The 21256-nt window shown below is 36.5% G+C and overlaps 2 protein-coding genes and 1 long non-coding RNA gene across 5 annotated transcripts; all 3 read left to right on the plus strand.

Moving 5' to 3' along the window:
• The first annotated feature begins 5395 nt into the window (after positions 1–5395).
• On the plus strand, positions 5396–15676 carry LOC107717577 (nexilin-like). Of its 3 annotated transcripts, XM_016524384.1 has the most exons (14): positions 5396–5526; positions 6916–7344; positions 7810–8001; positions 8434–8518; positions 8646–8794; positions 10302–10682; positions 11479–11667; positions 12007–12198; positions 12611–12658; positions 13585–13779; positions 13868–14089; positions 14172–14360; positions 14504–14867; positions 15019–15676. In XM_016524384.1, exons 2-14 carry the CDS (start codon positions 6973–6975, stop codon positions 15030–15032), a joined length of 2592 nt encoding a protein of 863 aa, XP_016379870.1. In that variant the 5' UTR covers positions 5396–5526; positions 6916–6972; the 3' UTR covers positions 15033–15676. The 3 variants fall into 3 exon arrangements, with proteins under 3 accessions (XP_016379870.1, XP_016379868.1, XP_016379869.1); XM_016524382.1 differs by having other exon boundaries at positions 14504–15022; XM_016524383.1 differs by having other exon boundaries at positions 6941–7344; positions 14504–15022.
• A 550-nt stretch (positions 15677–16226) lies between these two features.
• LOC107717543 (protein FAM188B-like) lies at positions 16227–21015 on the plus strand (the record flags this gene model as incomplete). Its single annotated transcript, XM_016524322.1, has 14 exons — positions 16227–16545; positions 16770–16889; positions 16972–17033; positions 17095–17217; positions 17306–17418; positions 17452–17564; positions 17676–17893; positions 18331–18389; positions 18590–18687; positions 20159–20275; positions 20364–20452; positions 20615–20716; positions 20785–20863; positions 20950–21015. Coding segments are annotated over exons 1-14 (1422 nt in total), but the record flags the coding sequence as incomplete, so codon positions are not given.
• LOC107717578 (uncharacterized) lies at positions 18795–19928 on the plus strand. Its single transcript, XR_001637324.1, has 5 exons — positions 18795–18881; positions 18968–19033; positions 19364–19431; positions 19517–19580; positions 19754–19928. It is a non-coding gene; the product is annotated as an uncharacterized LOC107717578 (long non-coding RNA).
• Positions 21016–21256: the final 241 nt, after the last annotated feature.

A 21256-nucleotide genomic window follows, 5' to 3' on the forward strand; every position in this document is an offset into this window, starting at 1 on the left:
CATACTGCCAGCCAGCCTGCCACTGGCAGCTGCCACCAACCACTGGCAGGTCACGTGACTTGCCACTGGCAGCTGCCACCAACCACTGGCAGGTCACGTGACCTGTCAGTGGCGGCTCCTGCCAGCCAGTTGAAGATTGAACCCCTACTGCCTATTTCGCTTCCTCTGACGTTCCGGTTGAAGGTTTCTCATGTAACGATATACGGCACATTCATGCCCTCTGTCGGGCTGGGGTAAAAAAAAAGAGATCCTTTACACTCCATAAAATGGGTAAAAAAAAACTCCCTGGGGTGGTACTCTTTCAAAATTACTATAATAAATATGTGATTTAGATACCAATGTGTACACTTTAGGTAGTAATGAGCACCCTTTAGAGGTAAATTTGGTACAAAGTCCCAGTGACAGCTTTTGTACCTTTTTTTATGAGAAAAACACTGGGTTAGTTTTTCAACCCAAATCGTGGTTGATTTAACTCAATTTGGGTCATTTTGGCAACCTAGTTCTGGGTCAAAAAGGGATGTACCCAGTGCTGGGTTGCCAAAATGACCCAAATTGGGTTGTTTTTAAAAAAAAAAAAAGTTTGTAGGCTACATTGCTAAACCTTTAGTAACCAATACAGTCTATAGCAGTGTGGAAATATAGGACATCTTTGTGCACACTTTAACCCTGTATGGCCTGACGTAAAGGGCTGAGTATGTTTTTTTTAATCATCATATCATATTTAATGCATCAGGTTTAATGACTGTATGTGATATATAGACAATATGAAGCTCATACTTGAAGAAGAATAGCAGCCCAAACTGGGCAAAAAATTTGGGCAATTTGGTGCAGTTGCTGATGTTTACGGCGAAAATCTAAGATGGAATTCTGATAGCTTGTAATGTATATCACTGAGATCTGTATAACAGTATAACAGGCTTACATAGGATAAAAAGATCAGTTGTCACTCTCTGAAAGCTCTATAGTTTTTATTGTGAATGGGGCAAAACATATAATGCAGTGCAATACAATGATGACTGAGAGATCTACAAATAAATGTTACTCAGTCAAAAGTCTGTTGTGGCATATTTGCATATCACAGTTTAACATGATTTTCTTAAAAAATTTTTTAAAGTTGCTTCAGTTCATTAAATTTTCAACTTGAAATATTATTAAAAACATAAAAGCTATTGTTACGATATTTCATAAAAATCAGTAAAGATTTCACAGTAAAAAGTCACATGTACCATTACCAGAAGGATCTGTTTTTTCAGTTATACAGACCACAATCAGACCACAGAATGCATGTAGTACATTGTGTAAACCAAGTTTTTCAGCAAAGTTTTGATCATGTGGATAATTTAAGAGCCTTCTATCAAATATGATATGATACAGTAAGCTTTATAGGGTTAATAAATACATTTCTACTGCCTCTATTATGTTAAATGTGTTTAACATCGATATATATTTGATCATAACCCAAAGCCTGATCCATTAGAAGGCAAAATAATTCCCAAAGCATCAAGAGTTGGGCTCAAATTTCAATGCATTGAGATGTTTTTCTTACAGATCACCAGATGAGGGAGTCATTTACTGCTGCTCAGCTACAGATATGATTTAGCATAACAAACAACTCTGAAACCCTCCTCTCATCAGCTCTATGAAGGCAACTCATTTATGAACTGATTTATGTTAAATAGTCCTGCATATGACATCTGAGAATTACACTGAAGAACAGTAACACTTTACAGTAAAGTTCCTTTAGTTAAGGTTAGTTAAGACATTATTTAACATTAAATAACAAGCAAAAAAAAAAAAAAAAAAAAATTATTACAGCACTTATTAATAATTTGTAAGGTTAGTTAAGCAAAATAAAAAAGGTACAGGAGCTATGGAGACATCTTTTCTACAAGCTGAGACCAAGACTTCCAGTTTAAGACTAGGAGGCCAAGATCAAGACAATATTCACTAAGATCCAAGGCCATGTTGTGATCTTGAAGGTTTGTCTCAAGACAAAGAGCACACAATCAAGACTTCAATTCTGATGTGTATATTGCTACTGTACATATACACAGTGGAATAGCTATGTCATATGTCTATTTGGGATCTCTGACACAGATCAGGATTTTAGATCATGGCAAAGTTATTTGAGATTGATAAGTCAACATCTTCTCTGAGCTCCTGGGCAGTCAGCCAGTTCTCACTTGTCACAAGCCCTAATTTAGCTTTGCTCTGGTACCTGATAGTGAAGACTTCAGCTATCTGTAAGCAGATACGCAGAGGAAATACAGCTCTCTTTAGACCTTGGTCATGATTAGCAATGATATCTTAATGATTTGCGAACAATACTTGAATGCTTTAACAACAATAATTTATACATTTTGATCTAAAAGTCAAACTATGAGAAAGTTTTAATCAATAGACTATTGTTTCAGACCTTTTAAAGTATCTTTTTGTATTCTAACACAAATCACATGATAAATTAGCAAAGATACAAATTAAACTAGACCCATCAAGCTAGATTTTAGGGCCTGAAACATTGGAACATGCTTGAGTGAATTGTTATGCAGCATATTTCAGCAACTGTGAAGTAAATACAAATGTTTCAAGTGTTACAATTTCTCTTTGAAACCAACTGTAAACTTTCCATCCTGCCCAGTGTCCTGCTGTGATCTGCACCTGTTCCTGTAGTAGAGTAAATGCCCAACCAGGCCAACAGCTGACTTGTTGAGAGAGGGAGCAAGGCAGGCAGGAAAACAGTAGTAAAGAGTCAAAGAGAAGAAGAAATAAAGACATAAAGAGGGGTTACATTACATTTGACATCACACTTCCTGTGGGAATTTTATTTTTTTATTATTTGCATAAAAAATAACCAATAAACCTGACATTAGTTGTTGTGTGATATTTGGGAATTCTTTTGCCTAGTCAGACAGATTTCCATTAAGTCAAGCAAAAGAAAAACATGATGATGCACAGTCAGTGGCTCCATAATTTGTCCATCCCAAGGAGTTTAATAGTCCCTAAAAATGCCCAGAGCATCTGAGTTATTTTTTACATTAAAGTTGGCATGAAATGAAATTCAGAAGATCTATTTTCTAAATGCATCTTATTGATATTTTCATGAATGATTCATCCATGCATTGTATCTTTTTTCTTTCTTTTTTTAAAAGTTTTTCCTCAATTTCTATTCAAAATATCAGCTGGATCTATCAGATTTTTCTCTGGTGATATATGCATATTTCTCCAATAATTTCATCCCCTTAAACCCCACCTCTTTCTTATAATCAGCTGTAAGCTCACATTTAGATCCACTTCCATCCAATCATTTTTTCTTCTCTCTTATTTTAGTCAAAAGTTTATTGCAAACACGCAGCTTCCTGCTTCACAAGATGCTAATTGATGGACTGGAGTCGTGAGGATTACTTGTGTATCATTATGATGTCTTTATCAGTTGTTAGGACTCTCATTCTGATGGCACCCATTCACTGCAGAGGATCCATTGTGAGTAAGTGATGTAATGCTAAATTTCTCCAAATCTGTTCTGATTAAGCAGTGAGAGAAGCAGCAGTGAGTATTAGCAGGCTAGCTGTCTCTATAGCTCTGATCTCTGCCCACAGGTGGGACGCTATTTCGGGCTCTCTCTTGTTGTCCCCATTGGTCTTCCAGAGTGGAGCTTTTAGCATAGCACTTTAGCCTTCAGATTGAAGAAAATTAATTTTTAGAGCAACTTTCAGAGGCTCAAACAGTATAAGGTTCAAATATATTCATAAAATGGAGTCAGAACCATTACAGTATGACTTATAGTCGATCTTATTTGTTTCTTTCATGGTAGGAAATGCAACCCCTTGCATGACACTATACAAACATCTCATGCAAGCATCCTCCTTTTGAATGCTTCTCAAAGCTGTTGGTTAAACCCCTTTAACCCTGAGTATGAGTCTTCCAGTACCGAAGGTGTCGCAGTCTGAAGGGAGAGAGCGATGCATGTTGGGTCTGAGTTCATGTTACAGATGGCAGTGCTGTCCTTCAGGCTGAGGGGGTTTCCAGCTCGTTATGGTTAACACTTGCTGAATTAATCATTGCTGAATGAAAATATTAAAATTGACAATAATTAGCATCTAAAAATTCTAAGAACCCCCGCACCCCCACTGCTACTGGCTGGTGAGGTAGAGAGATGTAATCAATTACCTGTTCACACTGTTCACAAAGTTTGTTCATAGTATTAGTCATTTGTAATATGAATACAATGCATGAATGCTCTGGAGGGAGGCATCAGAACTGTTCATCCCGAAAGCATGCTGTTGTGCCAAAGAGCAATGAGATAATAGATCCCCACTGACAGGTCTGAACCACACTGTCACCACAGCAACAAGGCCTGTTGTCTATTAAGTGCTTAAGTAATATTTGCATAAATCCAAGCAATTGACAACTAAGTTGAAAGTGGCCATTTTTATTCACATACCTTTTTTTTTTTTTTTACGTAGGCTATGTTATACACTGTGTGTGATATTGTTTGAGTTCTGGAGTGACCCATTGAGATATCTGGGTTATCACACACCTCAATGTGACTGTGATAAGTGGGTCAGAACTGACTGGACGAGCCACACACTCTCAAGATAAAGCCTACTGGCTCCAACGGCCAACAATAGCTTTCCATGTAAACAAGCTGATGTTTGTGTGGAAAATATGAATGAAAACAAACAAACCTGATAGATGATTACATAATGCGTCTATATATACAAACCTCCAATGTGGATGATTGGAATAATGGAAAAAGTGTTCTAAGTGCTGAAAAAATGTGTTTTTTTGGCTTGGCAATGGAAAAAGTATGAATTACTATATAATTTACAGTAAATATATCTTTCAATAAAACATTTTTTATAAGAAAAAAATTATTATTATTATAAATTATTATTATTAATTAATCACGTGACATAATTTAACCTGTATTAATATGATATTTGTGTATGGTACAATGTTTTAGTAGCCTAGCTCAAATATAAGCTGCAAATAATACTATTAGACATAACATTAGTAAAAAAATAAAATAAAATAAAAACCGGGCAAAACCGTCGCCAGTGAAGAATGAAAGGTTGAATTTTACGTAAATTTTACATGATTTTTTTAGTGTACATGCAGGCTGCCATTAAAAATACATAAACTAATGAATGAGCACATTACTAAATCATAACTTACAGGTAATTCGTGTCGATGACAGACTGAAAATAACAATTATGGTGTGCCAACAATTAATTTTGTGTAAAAGAGCCTCAGACTCGGAGATAAGGAGACATATGTGGTGCGACAGCTGAGGCCGTCAGCCGGTGGCGCGTGTGGAATGCGGTAGATGGAGAGGGGCACGGATATTTTTATGGATAGCGTCCACCGATACCCGCCTGCGCTCATTTGACTCTGTCGCACAGGAAGAGAAGACTGAACCTGTGCTTGGGGATTTAGACTGGATTTTGGCATTAGCAAAGTCACCGTGAACTACGGAAAAAAAAATCTTATGATTGAAGACAAAGGGACAATATCACTCTAAAGAAGGTAGGATATTTTACGTTATCGCTTACGAAGTGTTAAGAATATAATAAAGCCTGTGGGGGAAAAAATCCAAAGGGCAAGTCCACAGGCAGATGAGGGCCTGTGTTACATGGTCGACCTCATATCTTTACTTAACTCACCGAGAATACACTAGACTATAGACTTTTTCTTATATACTTTTATTTATTCTCTTAGACCCCAATTAATCACTAATATTTAAGGGGGAAAGGCTTATAAATAAAAAAGCACAACTGCAAAAAGCTAAAAATCTTCATGGAGACCACATTATGGGAAATTGTAATAAATTATCATTTAGCCAAAGTATAAAGATATATGTATTCATTTATGTTGAAGACATTATTAAATAACAACTAGCCTAAATGAAAATATTGACATTTTTGTGACACCTTTAGCTAAATGCTTTTAAACAGAAAAAACATCCCCAGTATCCAATACAATTCTGAAATCAACCTTAAATGTTAAGTTTAAGTCTGAATACTAATTAAGATGGTAAACAGTGTAGCAACATATTTATGTAAGGAATGGATGTCTGTGGAAAATGTTTAGTGTACTGCATAAATTCACATCAATTGATAAAAATGAATTCTTCAGTTGGAAATGTGGTGGGAAACAATGTTTAAAAATGGCAACATTGTTTGCGGGGGGCCATATTGTCTTCATATTGTCATCTTCTAAAAGTGAGGTGTGATCAGTTGTGAGTTCTAGTCACCAGAGGAGCACCATGTTGTCATATATGAATAGCAAAGGAGAGTGACTATGCATCAAAATTTAGATGATTACAGGTATATAATATTACACATGAATCATGCCTAAAATTGTGTTTTTCTGTGCTGCATGGGTAAATGCTGCTGCTCTTCTGGGATTATAGCTTGGATGAATGATGTCAGATGCAGAACTTATGAAATGCAAAGATACAATTTTAAACTGTGCATAGTGTAAAAACACATTAGCACAATAATTAAATTAACTGTACTTTTGCACTGTAGAGACACAACACATCTGAATCATCTAAAATGTAGTCATTTAGTCAGGGGTCTCGTGTGCCATCTGGGTGCTGACCTCTTCTTAGACTCATATCTCCAGGTAAAAATAGCCCCAATCACATGGCCGGACCCAGACTGGGAGTTAAATTTAGGGCCTGTATGTCCCACAAGGCTCCTGGTGGAGGTCCCACACACACACATCTGTTCTTTTATAGACCACCAACTAACACTATCAAGACTCAAAGCTCACTTTAGTACCAATTTCTTACCTTTTCAAGAAAACAAGTAACAGTCTAAGAATCTGTAACATAATAAAGATTGCAGTTAGTCAAAAGCAGTGCCTTTGCAATGGAATCTTGTGGTCATGATGTCTTTTTTCCAATGTCAGCTTCATCTGACGTATCTTGCAACAGGCCCTGTTACAGTGTGTCTTAGAAACAACAACATGACTGAAGTGATGAGCATGGCAGACGTGTCAACAGACATGACGCATATAAACAACACAAAAAACACGAACGATATAGCCGATGCTAATGATACAGAGAACACAATCAGTGATGAAAACCATAAAGAGGAAACATGTGATGTGAGCATGTCTGAAGAAGTGGAGATAGAGAGTGCTGCAGATGAAGCAAAGAAGACCAACTTACCAGAGAAGAAAGAACCCAAACAGGAGACAAAGACCACCGGCCGGACGAGAAAACGAGAGAGGGTTTCAAAAACGAATGAAGAAAACACTAACCAAGTGGAGAAAGATGAAGAGGAGGATGCATCATATGATTTGACAAATATGTCAGAGGTGGCACTAAAACAAGAGGTACAGTATGATTAGGCTATAAAAATATATAATATATATATTAAAAAAGTAAATACATACATATTTAAATATTTTCAAATAATTTCATACCACTAAATTAATAAAAAATAAAAAATGTCAAATAATTAACAGACTCAAATATAGTGTGTATTATTATGAATAAAATTATTTTATAAAATAAAAATATGCTAAATATTTAAATATAAAAATAGCCAATTATAATATGAATTATATAAATGTATAATCTTTATAAAATCAATGCGCATATATATATATATATATATATATATATATAGAAATTATATGCTTTTTATGAAATGAAAAAGTAGTCAACTGTGTTTTATGTCATTTATATAATCAATACTCTCTGCAAAACAAAAAGAAGAAAAAATAGCAATGAACTAATTTTCCATTTCTCTATTTTACTAACAATTTCTCATACCTCATTTTCTCTTTCTTCTGAAGAAACTGCTTAAAACATCTAAGCCTGTACAGAGAAGTTATGTTCCCAAGTTGGGGAAAGAAGATGTGAAGAATAAGTTTGAGTCCATGCAGAAAGCTAGAGAAGAGCGAAACCAAAAGAGAAGTCAGGAGGAGCAAAAGAAACGCAGAGAGCAGTTCGTTAAAGAGAGAGAGTATGTTCGCAGGAAGCAAATGGTCAGTAGAGAAATGTGCCCATCAGCATCTTGTTTTGTCACTTTATCCACTGACTGCCCTGCCACTAACAACGCATAGTAGGAGATTTTGACTTGAGGTTAATGAAGATACTGCTTGCTGGGTATGCAGTGTTTGCATAAGATTTGGCATGCATCGATACCCGATTTCAGGTATTTAAAAGGATGTACACAAACCTTCTTATAAAAAAGCCTTTTATCAGTAAAACACCCCAGTATCTGTGATGCCTGCTTGCTGCATGCACACTCTACTGATCCCCTGCCTAAGTCACGATTGATGGCCCAATCAGCATCCGCCCCTGTAGGTCATATGTGCCTTACAAGGATTACGGTCTGCTTGGCTTGCTACGACCAGCATGGTTTCTGATCCTGGATAAAACGGCTAACCCCACAACAACTGTCGGATCCTCCACAGATAAAGGAACTCCTCGCCTCTAGTGATGAAGAGGAAGAGGTGAAGCCGACGAAGATAGAAAAATCGTATGTTCCTAAGATTACAGGTAGGGCGAAATGAGAAAAACAGAGGCATATCGAATATTCGATTTTAGGACTGATCCAATTTAATCTTTGTAACAGCACTTTAATCCCGTTATAGACACCAACTGTCGGCTTTCTGTCCATTCACAGGCAGTGTGAAGGGGAAGTTTGCAGAGATGGAGAAACAAAGGCAGGAGGAGGAGCGGAAAAGAACAGGAGAGGAGAGAAAGAAGCGAGCTGCACAGGAGGCCATAGAGAAGGCCAAGATTCAGAGAGAGCTGGCCAAGAAAGCCGAGGAGGTGAGTCAGTGTGCCATGATAACAGGCTGTGGCTACAGGAGGATGCTTTTAATGCGACTTTGGCAGTCGGCTGCTTTATCAGGTCTACTATTAGAAAATCTCCACCAAAGTATCTGTAATCACTCAGGAAATCCTCTGATATAATGTAAAGTACTATTTTAAAATCTAGCAATATATGGAAGTGAATATCAAATCATGGAATGGATTTATATCATAGAACAATAGAACCTGCAGTGACAGGCAAGGTAAGACATTCTCATAAACAACCAAAGTTAAACATTATTAATATAGTGGATTCATAAACTATGAGTTGTAGTAAATAATTTGTATCGTTATATAATTTTATTTTTTATTTTAATTGTTTAAATATATATAAATATAATATACATTTTGATTAATAAAATGGCCCACTGTTAAAAATCACACAAACAAACTTTTTGTTCAAGTGTGATTTTTCAAAAATACTTTACAATAAGTTCTCATTTGTAAACTTTTAACAGCATTTATTAGTTTTATTAATTTTGTAAAAAATTATCACGTTAGTTTACAGTTAATTGTTAACAGCTACAGTACAACTGTTAAATGTTAAATATATTTAACATTTTTATATATTTGAGATTAACATTGAGTTAAATAAATACTGTAGAAGTATTGTTCATTGTTAGCTCATGTAAACTAATGTATTAACTGAAGTTAACAAATGAAACCTGTTAGTTTAACACGTTTATTCAGCAAGACTGCATTCGATTGATCAAAAGTCACAGTAACAACATAAACAATGTTACAAAAGATTATATGGCTGCTGAAAAATTCAGCTTTGCCACTGCAGGAATAATCATTACATTTTTAAATATACTAAAATAGAAAACAGGTATTTTAAATTGTAATAATATTTAACAGTATTACTCTTTTTACTGTATTTTGATCAAATAAATGCAGCCTTGGTGTGCATAGGAAACATTTCCAAAACATAAAAAAAAAAATCTTACCAAATTTTTGAACAGTAGTGTATAGAAACTGTGAAATGATATGTAAAATGTGTGCAATGATGCCCAATTGACCTACTGTCCATTACAAAGACATGTCAGTTCACATTTAACATGGCACTGGGTGTTAAATTAAAAAAAATGCCTCACTTTCTGGAGCCAGAGTTAACAAGCATGGACAACATGTGACTGCCAACTGTTTCCCACACCACTTGCAGGCCACGCTTTCTGACTGAATTAGCCATCCCATATCTCTGACACAAATGAAGGCAACTGTGCCAGAAGAATGTCTTCTGCTGTCAGGCCTTATCTGAAGCCTGTCTGGATGCTTGTCTATGACTGCAGAAATGTTGCAGGTCAAAGCATTATAAATAATAATAAAAAAATTGTTATTGCTTCAGATTAGACCTCACATTTGTTACATAACAAAACAGGAAGATTTCATCATACCTTTGTAATTCCACTGATAAAACTGTTATTTTATCGGTTAGGGTGACTTCTTCACTTCTTCTTCATCACAGGAAGGCGATGACAGTCTATTGGTACGAGTGGTGCCTGCAAAATCACAAAAACAGCCGGGAAAGATTAAGATCAACTTTGAGGACTTGGAGAAGAACAGAGAAGAGGAACTAAAGAAGCGAACTGAGGATGAAAAGAAGAAAAGATATGACGAAAACCGGCGGTCTTTCCGAGAGGCCAAGCGTCGCTCCATGATTGAACAGGTGGACGATGCAGATTCTCCTCCCAAGGAGAAGGAGCCGGTGACCCCTGGTAAACTGCGTCTGACCTTTGAAGAACAGGAGAAGGAGCGACAGGAGCAGCAGAGAAAACAGGCAGAGGAGGAGGCCCGACGCAGACGTGAGGAGGAAAGAAAAGCTTTTGAAGAGGCCAAGCTGGGCATGGTGGGTATATTTCCACAACCAGTAGATATATCGGTTTGCATATACAATATATAGAGTGGACACTTTTTTACTATTTGGACACTTAATGTAGTAGTTACCCAAAACTGAAAATTTGCTAAAGATTTACTCAGCTTCAAGCCATCCAAAAAGTACTGTGAATAAGATTGTTTCTTTATCAGAACAGATTTGGAGAAATTTAGCTTTGCATCACTTGCTTACCAATAGATCCTCTGCAGTGAATGGGTGCCGTCAGAATGAGAGTCCAAACAGCTGATGAAAACATCACAATAATCCATAAGTAATCCACACGACTCCAGTCCATCAATTAATGTCTTGTGAAGCAAAAAGCTGTGCATTTGGAATAAACAAGAATTTTTTTTACTTTAAACTGTTCATTCCGGCTAGATTCCTCTATCCATAATATTACTTTCTCCAATGTAAAAGTTGTCTCATTTAAATCAGGAGAGAAATATTCACAGATCAAGCACCATTTACAAGTGAAACAGTTCTAAACAAATATTGTGATATTTACAGTTAACGTAACGAGCTACACTGGTGGTTATTCTGCAACAACCATGTGTAAACGTGAAATTACTTAATATGCCCATAAAAAATGGCCTCAAGACCAGTTGGTTTAAAGTGGCTCAGAAAGTGAAGTTAGTTCTAAAAAAAAAAAAAAATTTTGTATCTTAAAATTAAGACATTTTTAAATATGACTTCAGTGTCCAAAGAGTTTTTACAGTGGGGCCACTGTATATGTGTAATATGAATAATAATAATAAACGATTTATCACAGTCCCAGGATGATGAGGATACTCAGGATACAAATGAGGAGAAGGAAGAATTCAGACCTGGTAAACTTCGTCTCAGTTTTGAAGAGCTGGAAAGACAGAGGCTGGAAGAGGAACATAAGCGAGTGGAGGAAGAAAGGAAAAGACGCATCGAAGAAGAGAGAAAGGCCTTTGCCGAGGCCAGAAAGAGCATGGTCAGTTTGTGTGCTTATGAAACAGCACCATGGTAATATCATGTTTGTTTTTTAATGTGTACTATGGTAACCATGATATTCTTTGACAGCATATATCAGTGTGATGTTCTGATCAGGCCTACGTAATATTTAATAGACATAAACTGCTCACTATTATTACAAAATGTCATAGAAAGCATGTACGAAATGTCTGACTTGAAATATAACGGCTGCAATCTACAATCAGACAGAGATAAGGGATTACTGACTTGGCATAGTCGGACATGTAAGTTGGACGCCAGATCAAACTCTTGACTCCTCTTAACTTATTTTCCCCAAACCTAATATATTTATTTGCAGGTTGTAAATAGTGATGATGACATCCTGCTGGCCATGATAAACTCAGATGGGGCTAAACCCGGGAAGCTGGCCATCAGCTTTGAGGATTTGGAAAGACAGAGACGAGAAGAAGAGCAGAAAAGGAAAGAGGAGGAAGCCAAGCAACGCCTGGAAGAAGAGAAAAGACTTTTCGCAGAAGCTCGCAAGAACATGGTAGGACCATGCATGAGAACTTATTTGCACATGTACAGTGCATTTGCATGCACTAATTTATGATATGAACAAAACAAATCAACAATAAAAATCCATTAATGGGCTTATATTCAACATTCTATTCAGGAAACTGTTCTGCTTATTAATAATATAACATAAACATACATTATGCTGCATGTTTATTGTAATGCAATCTGCTCATTATATTTATATCATCTGAGCACATGTTGTCTCTCAGCTAACAACTGTTAACCGGTGTCAATTTCAATACATCAACTTACTTATGGTCTCTGATTCAATCTAAAACAATAAATTCAGATGCAAATGTGAACACGTCCAAATCTCCAGTGTGCTCAAATGGTATACCTGCTGCAATGCTTGTCTGCTATGCTTTTCAAATTGTGTTTTTAAGAGCCCTGGATTGGATCAGGATAATTTGACTGGATATGGAGATAAAGAAGTAAGAAACATTTTTAAAAAGAAACGGCTATTCTGCTAATGTGAAGAATTGCCACAATGATTAATTATACAAAAAAAAAGAGGCTTAAAACAAGTCAAAATATTTAGTGGAACTAGACAAAATACACATATATTGAGGATACTATACATTCTTAGAAAACAGGTCTTAAAGAGGAAGTATCATACATATTAATTCCAGTTTAGGTAATATTTCCCACTAAGTTCCACTTGTGCTAGGGATAATGTTATTGTATGTTTTTATAGCACAATAAACTGTTTTTATAACTAAAAAGGTCAAAGAAAATTGTATTCCTTGTGATATGACCTTTTTAAATATCTTGCATATTTTTGCTTCTCAAGCAAATGTGTCTTGTTTAAAGAATATTTTGATCTTTTTCTTGTAAATAAAACAAGATACCAATGCACTGTATAATCCTTTGTAGTGTAGAAAATTTTAATATTCTGTTTTGAGTATTAGTACAGAACAGAATTAGGGGTCCAGACCTTCAGTTGAGCCCATGTTATGAGTTTTTGATTTTCACAGTAACAAGTCAAAAACTGTGATTATTGTATATAATTCTGCATTTTGTACTATACTTATTACAATTCAACTTTCTGTGGAATGTGGATCAAATTCAAATTCAAATTCCAACTTATGAACTGAAGTCAATTCTTCAGTACTGAATTGTAAAGTAATATAATTATATACATTTTATATACCTAGCATTTAGAAATATATTCATTATGTTTGATTACCTGTTAACTTATTTTGATAATAAATCAGCATGCTTAGTTATTATCAGTCAAACATAAGAAAAAGGATAACAGAAGGTAACTCTCGTTGCCTGCACAAGATGTATAATACATATGTTCATATGCAATTAAATATCAGTCGCTTATGAGATGTTTGTCCCGTTCTTGTGACAGGTGCAGGATGATGATGAAACTCTGGTGAGGACAGAGTCACAGGAAGCAATCCACCCAGGGAAACTAGAAATCAACTTTGAGGAGATGCTGAAAATGAAAGAGGAGGCAGAGCGGAAACGCAAGGAGGAGGCCAGACGCCAGAAAATGGAGATGGAGAAGAAAGAGTTTGAACAGTTGCGACAAGAGATGGGCGAGGTCAGCTTCATGTGCCAATAAAATGATCATTACACTTACAATTTCAATACGCTTCAATTATTTACATTGTTTTGTGGGTTTGATTCAGGATGAGATCAATGAAAGCTCTGAGGTGGTGAGCACAGAGTACGAAGAACTAACAAAGCTGAAGCGAACTGGCTCCATCCAGGCCAAAAGCCTGAAATCTAAGTTTGAGAAGATCAAGCAGCTCACAGAGGAGGAGATCCAGAAGAAGATCGAGGAGGAACGAGCAAGAAGGAAAGAAATTGATGAGAAAATCAAGGAGAGAGAGACAGAGCGCTGTCAGGAGGTAAAAGAACGAGGGAATTTCACACATTTTCATTCCCGCTAAAGAGCACTGAAATGAGGAATTTTGCTCATTTCATTCACAGGATGAAGATGAGGATAAAACAACTCCAGCTAAAGCAGAGGACGTCCCGTTCAGACAGAAAGTGGACATGCGTGCGCGATTTGAACAAATGGCCAAGGCCAGAGAAGAAGAGCAAAAGAGAAAGATCGAAGAGCAGAAATTACAAAGGATGCAATTTGAACAACAGGAAATTGACGCTGCTCTTCAAAAAGTAAACCTCTCCTGGGCTGCTTTGTTTAAGAGCTAAATGGTGGACCGACCTCAACACTAATGCATGGCAGAGCTGCATGCATGTGATTTCTGTTGCTTTGCTGTTTTTTCCGAGTGTGAACACTTTGTCATGTGTCTTGTCAGAAAAGGGAAGAAGAGGAGGAGGAAGAGGGTAGCATCATTAACGGCTCCACCGCCTACGAGGATGAAGAGGACCACGCCAGGTCGGGCGCTCCATGGTTTAAAAAGCCCCTTAAGAACCAGTCGGTGGTCGACGCAGAGCCTGTGCGGTTCACAGTGAAGATCACAGGAGAACCCAAACCAGAGGTCACCTGGTGGTTTGAAGGTGAGCTGCTGCCGGACTCTGAAGACTACCAGTACATTGAGAGAGGGGAGACCTACTGCTTGTACTTGCCGGAAACGTTCCCCGAGGACGAAGGAGAGTACATGTGTAAAGCCGTCAACAGCCGAGGAACTGCCGCCAGCACCTGCATTCTCACCATTGAAAGTAAGCTGCCCTCCGTCTCCACTAACCACCTGCATGCTGAGATTTCTTATGCCGTCTCTAACCTCGAACGGATCGCACGCTCCGCTTCCACTCGGTTCTACTTCTTCTTGTTCATCTGTGTCTCTCTGTCTCCTTGTCTTTCTCTTACCAGCTGAGGACTACTGATGCTCTCCTTCTCTGGAACTTTCCCAGACTTTTATTTTTTCTTTTATAAAAGTTAATTTCTGAAGGTAGGGCCAAAAACCGGCCCTTTTTTTGCCATTCCTCCTGAAGATATGCTCAATGATGAAGTGCAATCTGTTGTTTACATTAGATGCTGCACTCACGGTTAACAAAACAACAACAACAAAAAATCCATATTTGGGATGAATTTGTGCCAAAAACACAGATACTGTTCCCATGATCTTCTAGCATAAATACATAGCATAGCTGAAAAAGAAATACAGTTGATTAAATACAGTTGAGTATGTTCAAAATGCAGCCACCATGTCACTGAGGAAGGATTTCATACCCATGTAATTGAATGAATGAGACTTTACTTGAGATTTGATTCAGTATCTGTAAAGGGGCTGTGGTTGCATTTTCTTTGTTAACCTCTGTTCAGACTCAGATGTTTTTTTCCCCCCACATTTTGATCCGAGTATTTAAAGTTTTGAATAAAATTTACACATGGAGCTTTCATAACCCCAGATGTTTCTATGTTAAAGTGTAGTGAGTAAATTAAATGTATGGACAGTGTATGTAGGTTAGCAAAAGGTGATTTTAGGTTTTAGGCAGAATATTTGTGTAATGTACAAAATTATAATAAAATTCATGAAACTGAAGTGATGTTGTCTGTTTTATGAACTAACAACTTTATTTATGATACTTTTCTTTGAAACAAAGTCATTAGTCAGAGACGAGGCCTGACGGATTCATCTGATTACTGTTTCAAATTGATTGTCTGTAAATATGCTATTTTTTAGTTATTACATAATGCAAATTGGTTTGAAAGCCTTCCTAATTTGAATGTACGTATAATGAAAATGTATTAAAATTCAACAAAAAAAACAACCGTTATTTTTAACTAGAAAAACAAATGTTTCTCAAGACATGTTAGCTTGACAAAAACATAAAAAAATACATATATCAAGTCTTTTAAAAGCGTGAAGGCTCCAAATGTCAGAACAGACAAAACATAAATAAAAATAGAAAAGCTCTGTTTTAAGTGCCAACAACTCTCCAACCAGAATACTACAAAATGGTATTTTGTACTCACTTTTGCCAAAACTATTTTCTTCTTTGCAAACTGTAACAGTAATACATGTTGCATCCGTAGGGAGGCGCAGCTGTGTCATTAATCCACGCACTATCAACGATGGTCTGCTGGTAACTATAGCAACAAGGCAAAACGCTAGACCGCTAGTTAGCAAGCCTCTGCACTTATCCTTACCTCATTTATCCCCCAGTCAGTTCATAAAACAATAAAATACCATGCTGAAAATGCAGTAACGGCGTGTAGATGAAAATATGACTTATGCCGACCGACAGTATTCGATGTGTGTGAAGTTTGTTTACGTCGAACTAGCCAACTTGCTATCTTGTTCCCATATTTACCGCTGTGTTATTGTGATCCATGATGGGCAAAGATGTTGAGGAAGTCTCCGCGTCTCTAGTACGGGAATATCTCAGTCGAAAGGTAGGTGACAGATCAGTTTCATTCATTTTATTCTATTTGGAAGACTTGTAAACATGGTACACATGCTAACGTTCCTGTACCACTCAAAGCAGCATTGTATGTGATCTTTAAACATATTTACTTAGTATGATATACATATTGTGTGTATTAAAGGTAGAGTTCTTCTGTAAATTTGTTTGTTCTCTGAGAGATTGCTCTGGTTGGATGATGAAATGTACTTGCAGGGCCTGAAGAAAACCATAGCTTGTATGGACGAAGAGCTTCCACGAACTAATTCAAGCATTAATAACAGATCAGATCTGCGCAGAATACTTCACCTTGAGGGCCTTTACAAAAAGAATAAGGTATCAAAGTGATCAACATCTGTACTTAAAATATCATGAATGTTGAAAAAGCAGAGAGTTCATAAAATGCATTTGTGTTTAGACTGAAGAACATCCCTTGAAGTCAATGTTGGAGATGATTGTGAAGAACAGAATGAGTGAAGGTGCAAGGCTCGAAATTGCGACCATTTTGGTCGCATATGCTCCCGAAATTGAATCTGTGCGATGGCAAAACCAAAGCACGCCGACATGGTGACAATCAAACCACATCAAGTTCCTCCATAGACACGACTGGGAATGTTAAGAGAGAGGAAGATTGTATGGAAAATATGTTGTGTGACAGTCCAAGGTATTTATTTATTTTACAACAATCCAGTGTGTTCATTTGTTTGAGACTTTCAAGATCTGTTGACAGCAATAAACATTCACCTTTTAAGCAGGTTATCTGAAAGCAGTGTGTCACAAGTTATTGTGCCTTCCCAAACGCCTTCTGAAAAGCTTCACAAGAGCTTTGCTCTTCACCCTGAAAGTGAGAGAAGTATGTACTGTTTATCGTCTAGCCAGGATAGTCTCTTAACAGTATCGAAAGAAGGATTTCCCTCTGAGAAAAAGGTCGTAGACACTGACAGCCAGAAGAACAGAAGTAGCAGGATAAGACGGGGCATTATGTCAGGTCCCATTGCCAGCTCCTCGCAGGTGATGAATGTTGATTAATTAAGTTAATATTAATTTGTTTAAAAAGCTATTTGTTTAATTTATTCTACATTATTCCTCCTTAACAGCATTGCATTGCTTAATTTTCTTTAGGAAAGTAACAGGAGGCGTCCAGCTCGAAAAGCAACGCCATCTGTTATAGCAACACTGGAGGACTGTAAAGAAGCAGCATACTGGACAAATGGTGTCAATACTACAAATACAAAGTCTATCCCATTAGCCCCTCTTGAGAGCAGCATGTTTTCTAATTTACATACAGGAATCATAGACCGTAGTGGACATGAGAGGACGTCAGATGTCAAACATCGCTTGTAAGTTTGTTTGAATATGCCCAATACTTAACCTGTGTCTGAGAAACCTACTCTACATATTTTACGTAAACCTTCATTTGAAAAATAGATTTGAAAAATGTCAAAAGCTTTTTATTTTTGAGGCATTAAAGTAGTTATATCAGTTCAAACTCTAGAGGTGAAAGGTGGGAATGATTCTAGGGGCCCATAGGTCCAGGGACACACACAAAAGTTTCTGAATTGTATATTTAAAAAGATAAGGGGCCAAAAACAGTTTACAATTAAGGGCCCCAGAATTTCTATCCACAACCTTGAATGTAGGCATGAAATCCCTTATACGTAAAACAGTATGGCTCTAAGACTATGAAATTTGGGATGGTAAAAGAGGCTGTTGGTATTAATTCTCAACTGCAGTATGTCAAGTGTGTGATTATTAACTTTTATTGTTTCCTCTCCAGAAACAATTCGGCACCCAGCCAAAAACTGGATGAACTCCATGTGTTGGAAATGGTTTTGGGTAGTGCACCTCAAATCTTCAACAGATTACATTTTGTATCATAGCCAATACACTAGCAGCTGTTGTATTGCTTTAAAATAAATGAAGTGCATTTTGAAATCAGTGCAACTAAAATATGCTTTAAAACAATCTGTTATTCAAAATTGTATAGTTTTGAGACGCCTCTCATTCTTTTTTTTAAAATTATTATTATTTTACAGATGACATAGAGAATGAGGAGAGCCTGTGTGATGTTTCTAGAACAACCATGCCAGAACTTAGTTTGGACAAGACTCCCATGGACCAGATGACTGCCACTGTAAGTGTATTATCATTTTAAAATATGAAGAGAGCCACAGTCGCAATGTAAGTGTCACACATTTAGAATTGTCACTTCTAATTACAAACCCATTGTTCATTTCTCAACCGTAAAGAACCTGCCCCCACAGAAACACAGGAAGAAGTCTGTTCACCCCGATTGGACGCTACAAATCAGATGGTGTTCTAGAAATGGTAAGGTCATTTTTTGACCATTAAATTGCCTTCTAATTGCTTAATCTTTTTATGACTACATATTTATTTTTTCATATTCCGCATAGATAATGTACGTCACTGTGGAGACCTTAGATGATCTCACTTTAGTTCTTGAGCAGCATGTTAGACAGGTAAGTCTGCACTTAAATGCCTCATGATGACACATCCCATATACTTGATTTCTAATACTTGTAGAATATATATTTTCAAAAAGGTATGAAAAAATACATTTTAGGATTCATTATGTACAATATTGTTAAATATTTATTTGTTTTATATATACGTGTTAGTATTATTGTTTATAATATTATTTATATTTATAATGTTTAAATGTGTAAACAAGATTTGTATTTGAGCACATCCAGTGATAGTTTTGAAGCATTTGAAGTCATATATCACCTGTTTAATAGCTCTTAATGTGATTGATGGCAATTAGTAGCAGTTTTCTTTCTTCCTTTTAGTTTGAGTCTGGTCCCTTTGGCTGTATTTTGCTTACCGTCTCTGCCATTCTTTCCAGAACTATTGCAATGTGAGTTTCCACCTCTTTAACTCAGTGCAGACTGTTTACGTTCATATATTCACAGAGCGAGCCGATGTTGTTTTTTGTGATTTAGTATACAAAGTGATATGGATGTGTCAACTTCCACCCTCATCGGAGCTCACGGCTACTGCACACAGGTTTGCCATATTAACACTTTACAGTCCTTATCCTGAAACACATATGCAAGCATTTGATTTTTCTCTTTTTGGACACAGTGTTGTTTGATTTTTGTTGTACAGCTCCAGTGTGTACAGTGCTCTGATATGATCAAGTCATTAAGTCTTATATTTTCCCTTTCATTTTTCTTAAGGAATTGGTCAATCTTTTGCTTTGTGGACGGGCAGTTTCAAACGTCTTTGATGATGAAATGAAGCTTGATTCCAGAAATGGAAATTTTACATTTCTGAAGGGAATTAAAGCACGTTGTAATATTGGGCTGCTGTCTTTATTTGAGCACTATAATATATGTAAGGTAATAAGGCTTCAAACACTCTTAACGTATACTTGGATATTATATCCAAATTTCTTATATCTAGATTCCTCTCTTTTTAATGTGATGTTTCTAGAACAACCATGCCAGAACTTAGTTTGGACAAGACTCCCATGGACCAGATGACTGCCACTGTAAGTGTATTATCATTTTAACTTCCTCAAACCATTATCTGTGATTTCAGGCCAGTCTGATATGATATCTGTGCTCTCATGTCTAACTCAGGCTCTGAAGGAGATCATCTTTGGTTCTTCTATGGCTTGTTTCACTGAGGAGTGGAAACAACAGAATTTTACCTTTTCAGATACTCCCGGTTTGAAGTATGGGATTGTACAAAAGAAGGTACAGTATTCCAGACAACCTCAAGATTTACTGTAGTTTTGGTGTGTAAACATTTGCGTTATGAGATCTTCTGGGGTTGTTTCATCAGGGAGGACCGTGTGGAGTCCTTGCAGCAGTTCAAGCTTGTGTTCTACAGAAGCTTCTGTTTGAAGAATCGAGTAATGACTCATTGAAGGAGTGCGTATGAACATTAGTCATATTTTTGCTCATTTTTCTGTTGAAAGATTAGATATTAATTTTTATTATCACGATAATATAATTTTCATAGCTCTTATTGATCTCCGATATATTTGCATTTTTATACAAAATATTGTCTCAATTTTTTTTAAATGTCACCAGGAGATTGGAGGTATCAAATGTTTTAAGGACAAAATGTCTGTCTCTGGCTTTGGCTGACATGCTATGGAGAGCGGGAAATATGAAGAGAGCCACAGTCGCAATGTAAGTGTCACACATTTAGAATTGTCACTTCTAATTACAAACCCATTGTTCATTTCTCAACCGTAAAGAACCTGCCCCCACAGAAACACAGGAAGAAGTCTGTTCACCCCGATTGGACGCTACAAATCAGATGGTGTTCTAGAAATGGTAAGGTCATTTTTTGACCATTAAATTGCCTTCTAATTGCTTAATCTTTTTATGACTACATATTTATTTTTTCATATTCCGCATAGATAATGTACGTCACTGTGGAGACCTTAGATGATCTCACTTTAGTTCTTGAGCAGCATGTTAGACAGGTAAGTCTGCACTTAAATGCCTCATGATGACACATCCCATATACTTGATTTCTAATACTTGTAGAATATATATTTTCAAAAAGGTATGAAAAAATACATTTTAGGATTCATTATGTACAATATTGTTAAATATTTATTTGTTTTATATATACGTGTTAGTATTATTGTTTATAATATTATTTATATTTATAATGTTTAAATGTGTAAACAAGATTTGTATTTGAGCACATCCAGTGATAGT

Source organism: Sinocyclocheilus rhinocerous, unplaced genomic scaffold, assembly GCF_001515625.1.
Source record: "Sinocyclocheilus rhinocerous isolate Xijiao unplaced genomic scaffold, SAMN03320098_v1.1 scaffold813, whole genome shotgun sequence".
In the NCBI taxonomy this organism is placed as follows: Eukaryota; Metazoa; Chordata; class Actinopteri; order Cypriniformes; family Cyprinidae; genus Sinocyclocheilus; species Sinocyclocheilus rhinocerous.

Excerpts from the sequence above, each read along its gene's own strand:
- LOC107717577 (XM_016524382.1), top strand. The coding sequence starts at position 6,973 with ATGACTGAAGTGATGAGCATGGCAGACGTGTCAACAGACATGACGCAT. Across the intron at positions 7,345-7,809 it reads AGGTGGCACTAAAACAAGAG|AAACTGCTTAAAACATCTAA; the intron begins GTACAGTATGAT and ends TTTCTTCTGAAG. Across the intron at positions 12,199-12,610 it reads CAGAAGCTCGCAAGAACATG|AGCCCTGGATTGGATCAGGA; the intron begins GTAGGACCATGC and ends TGTGTTTTTAAG.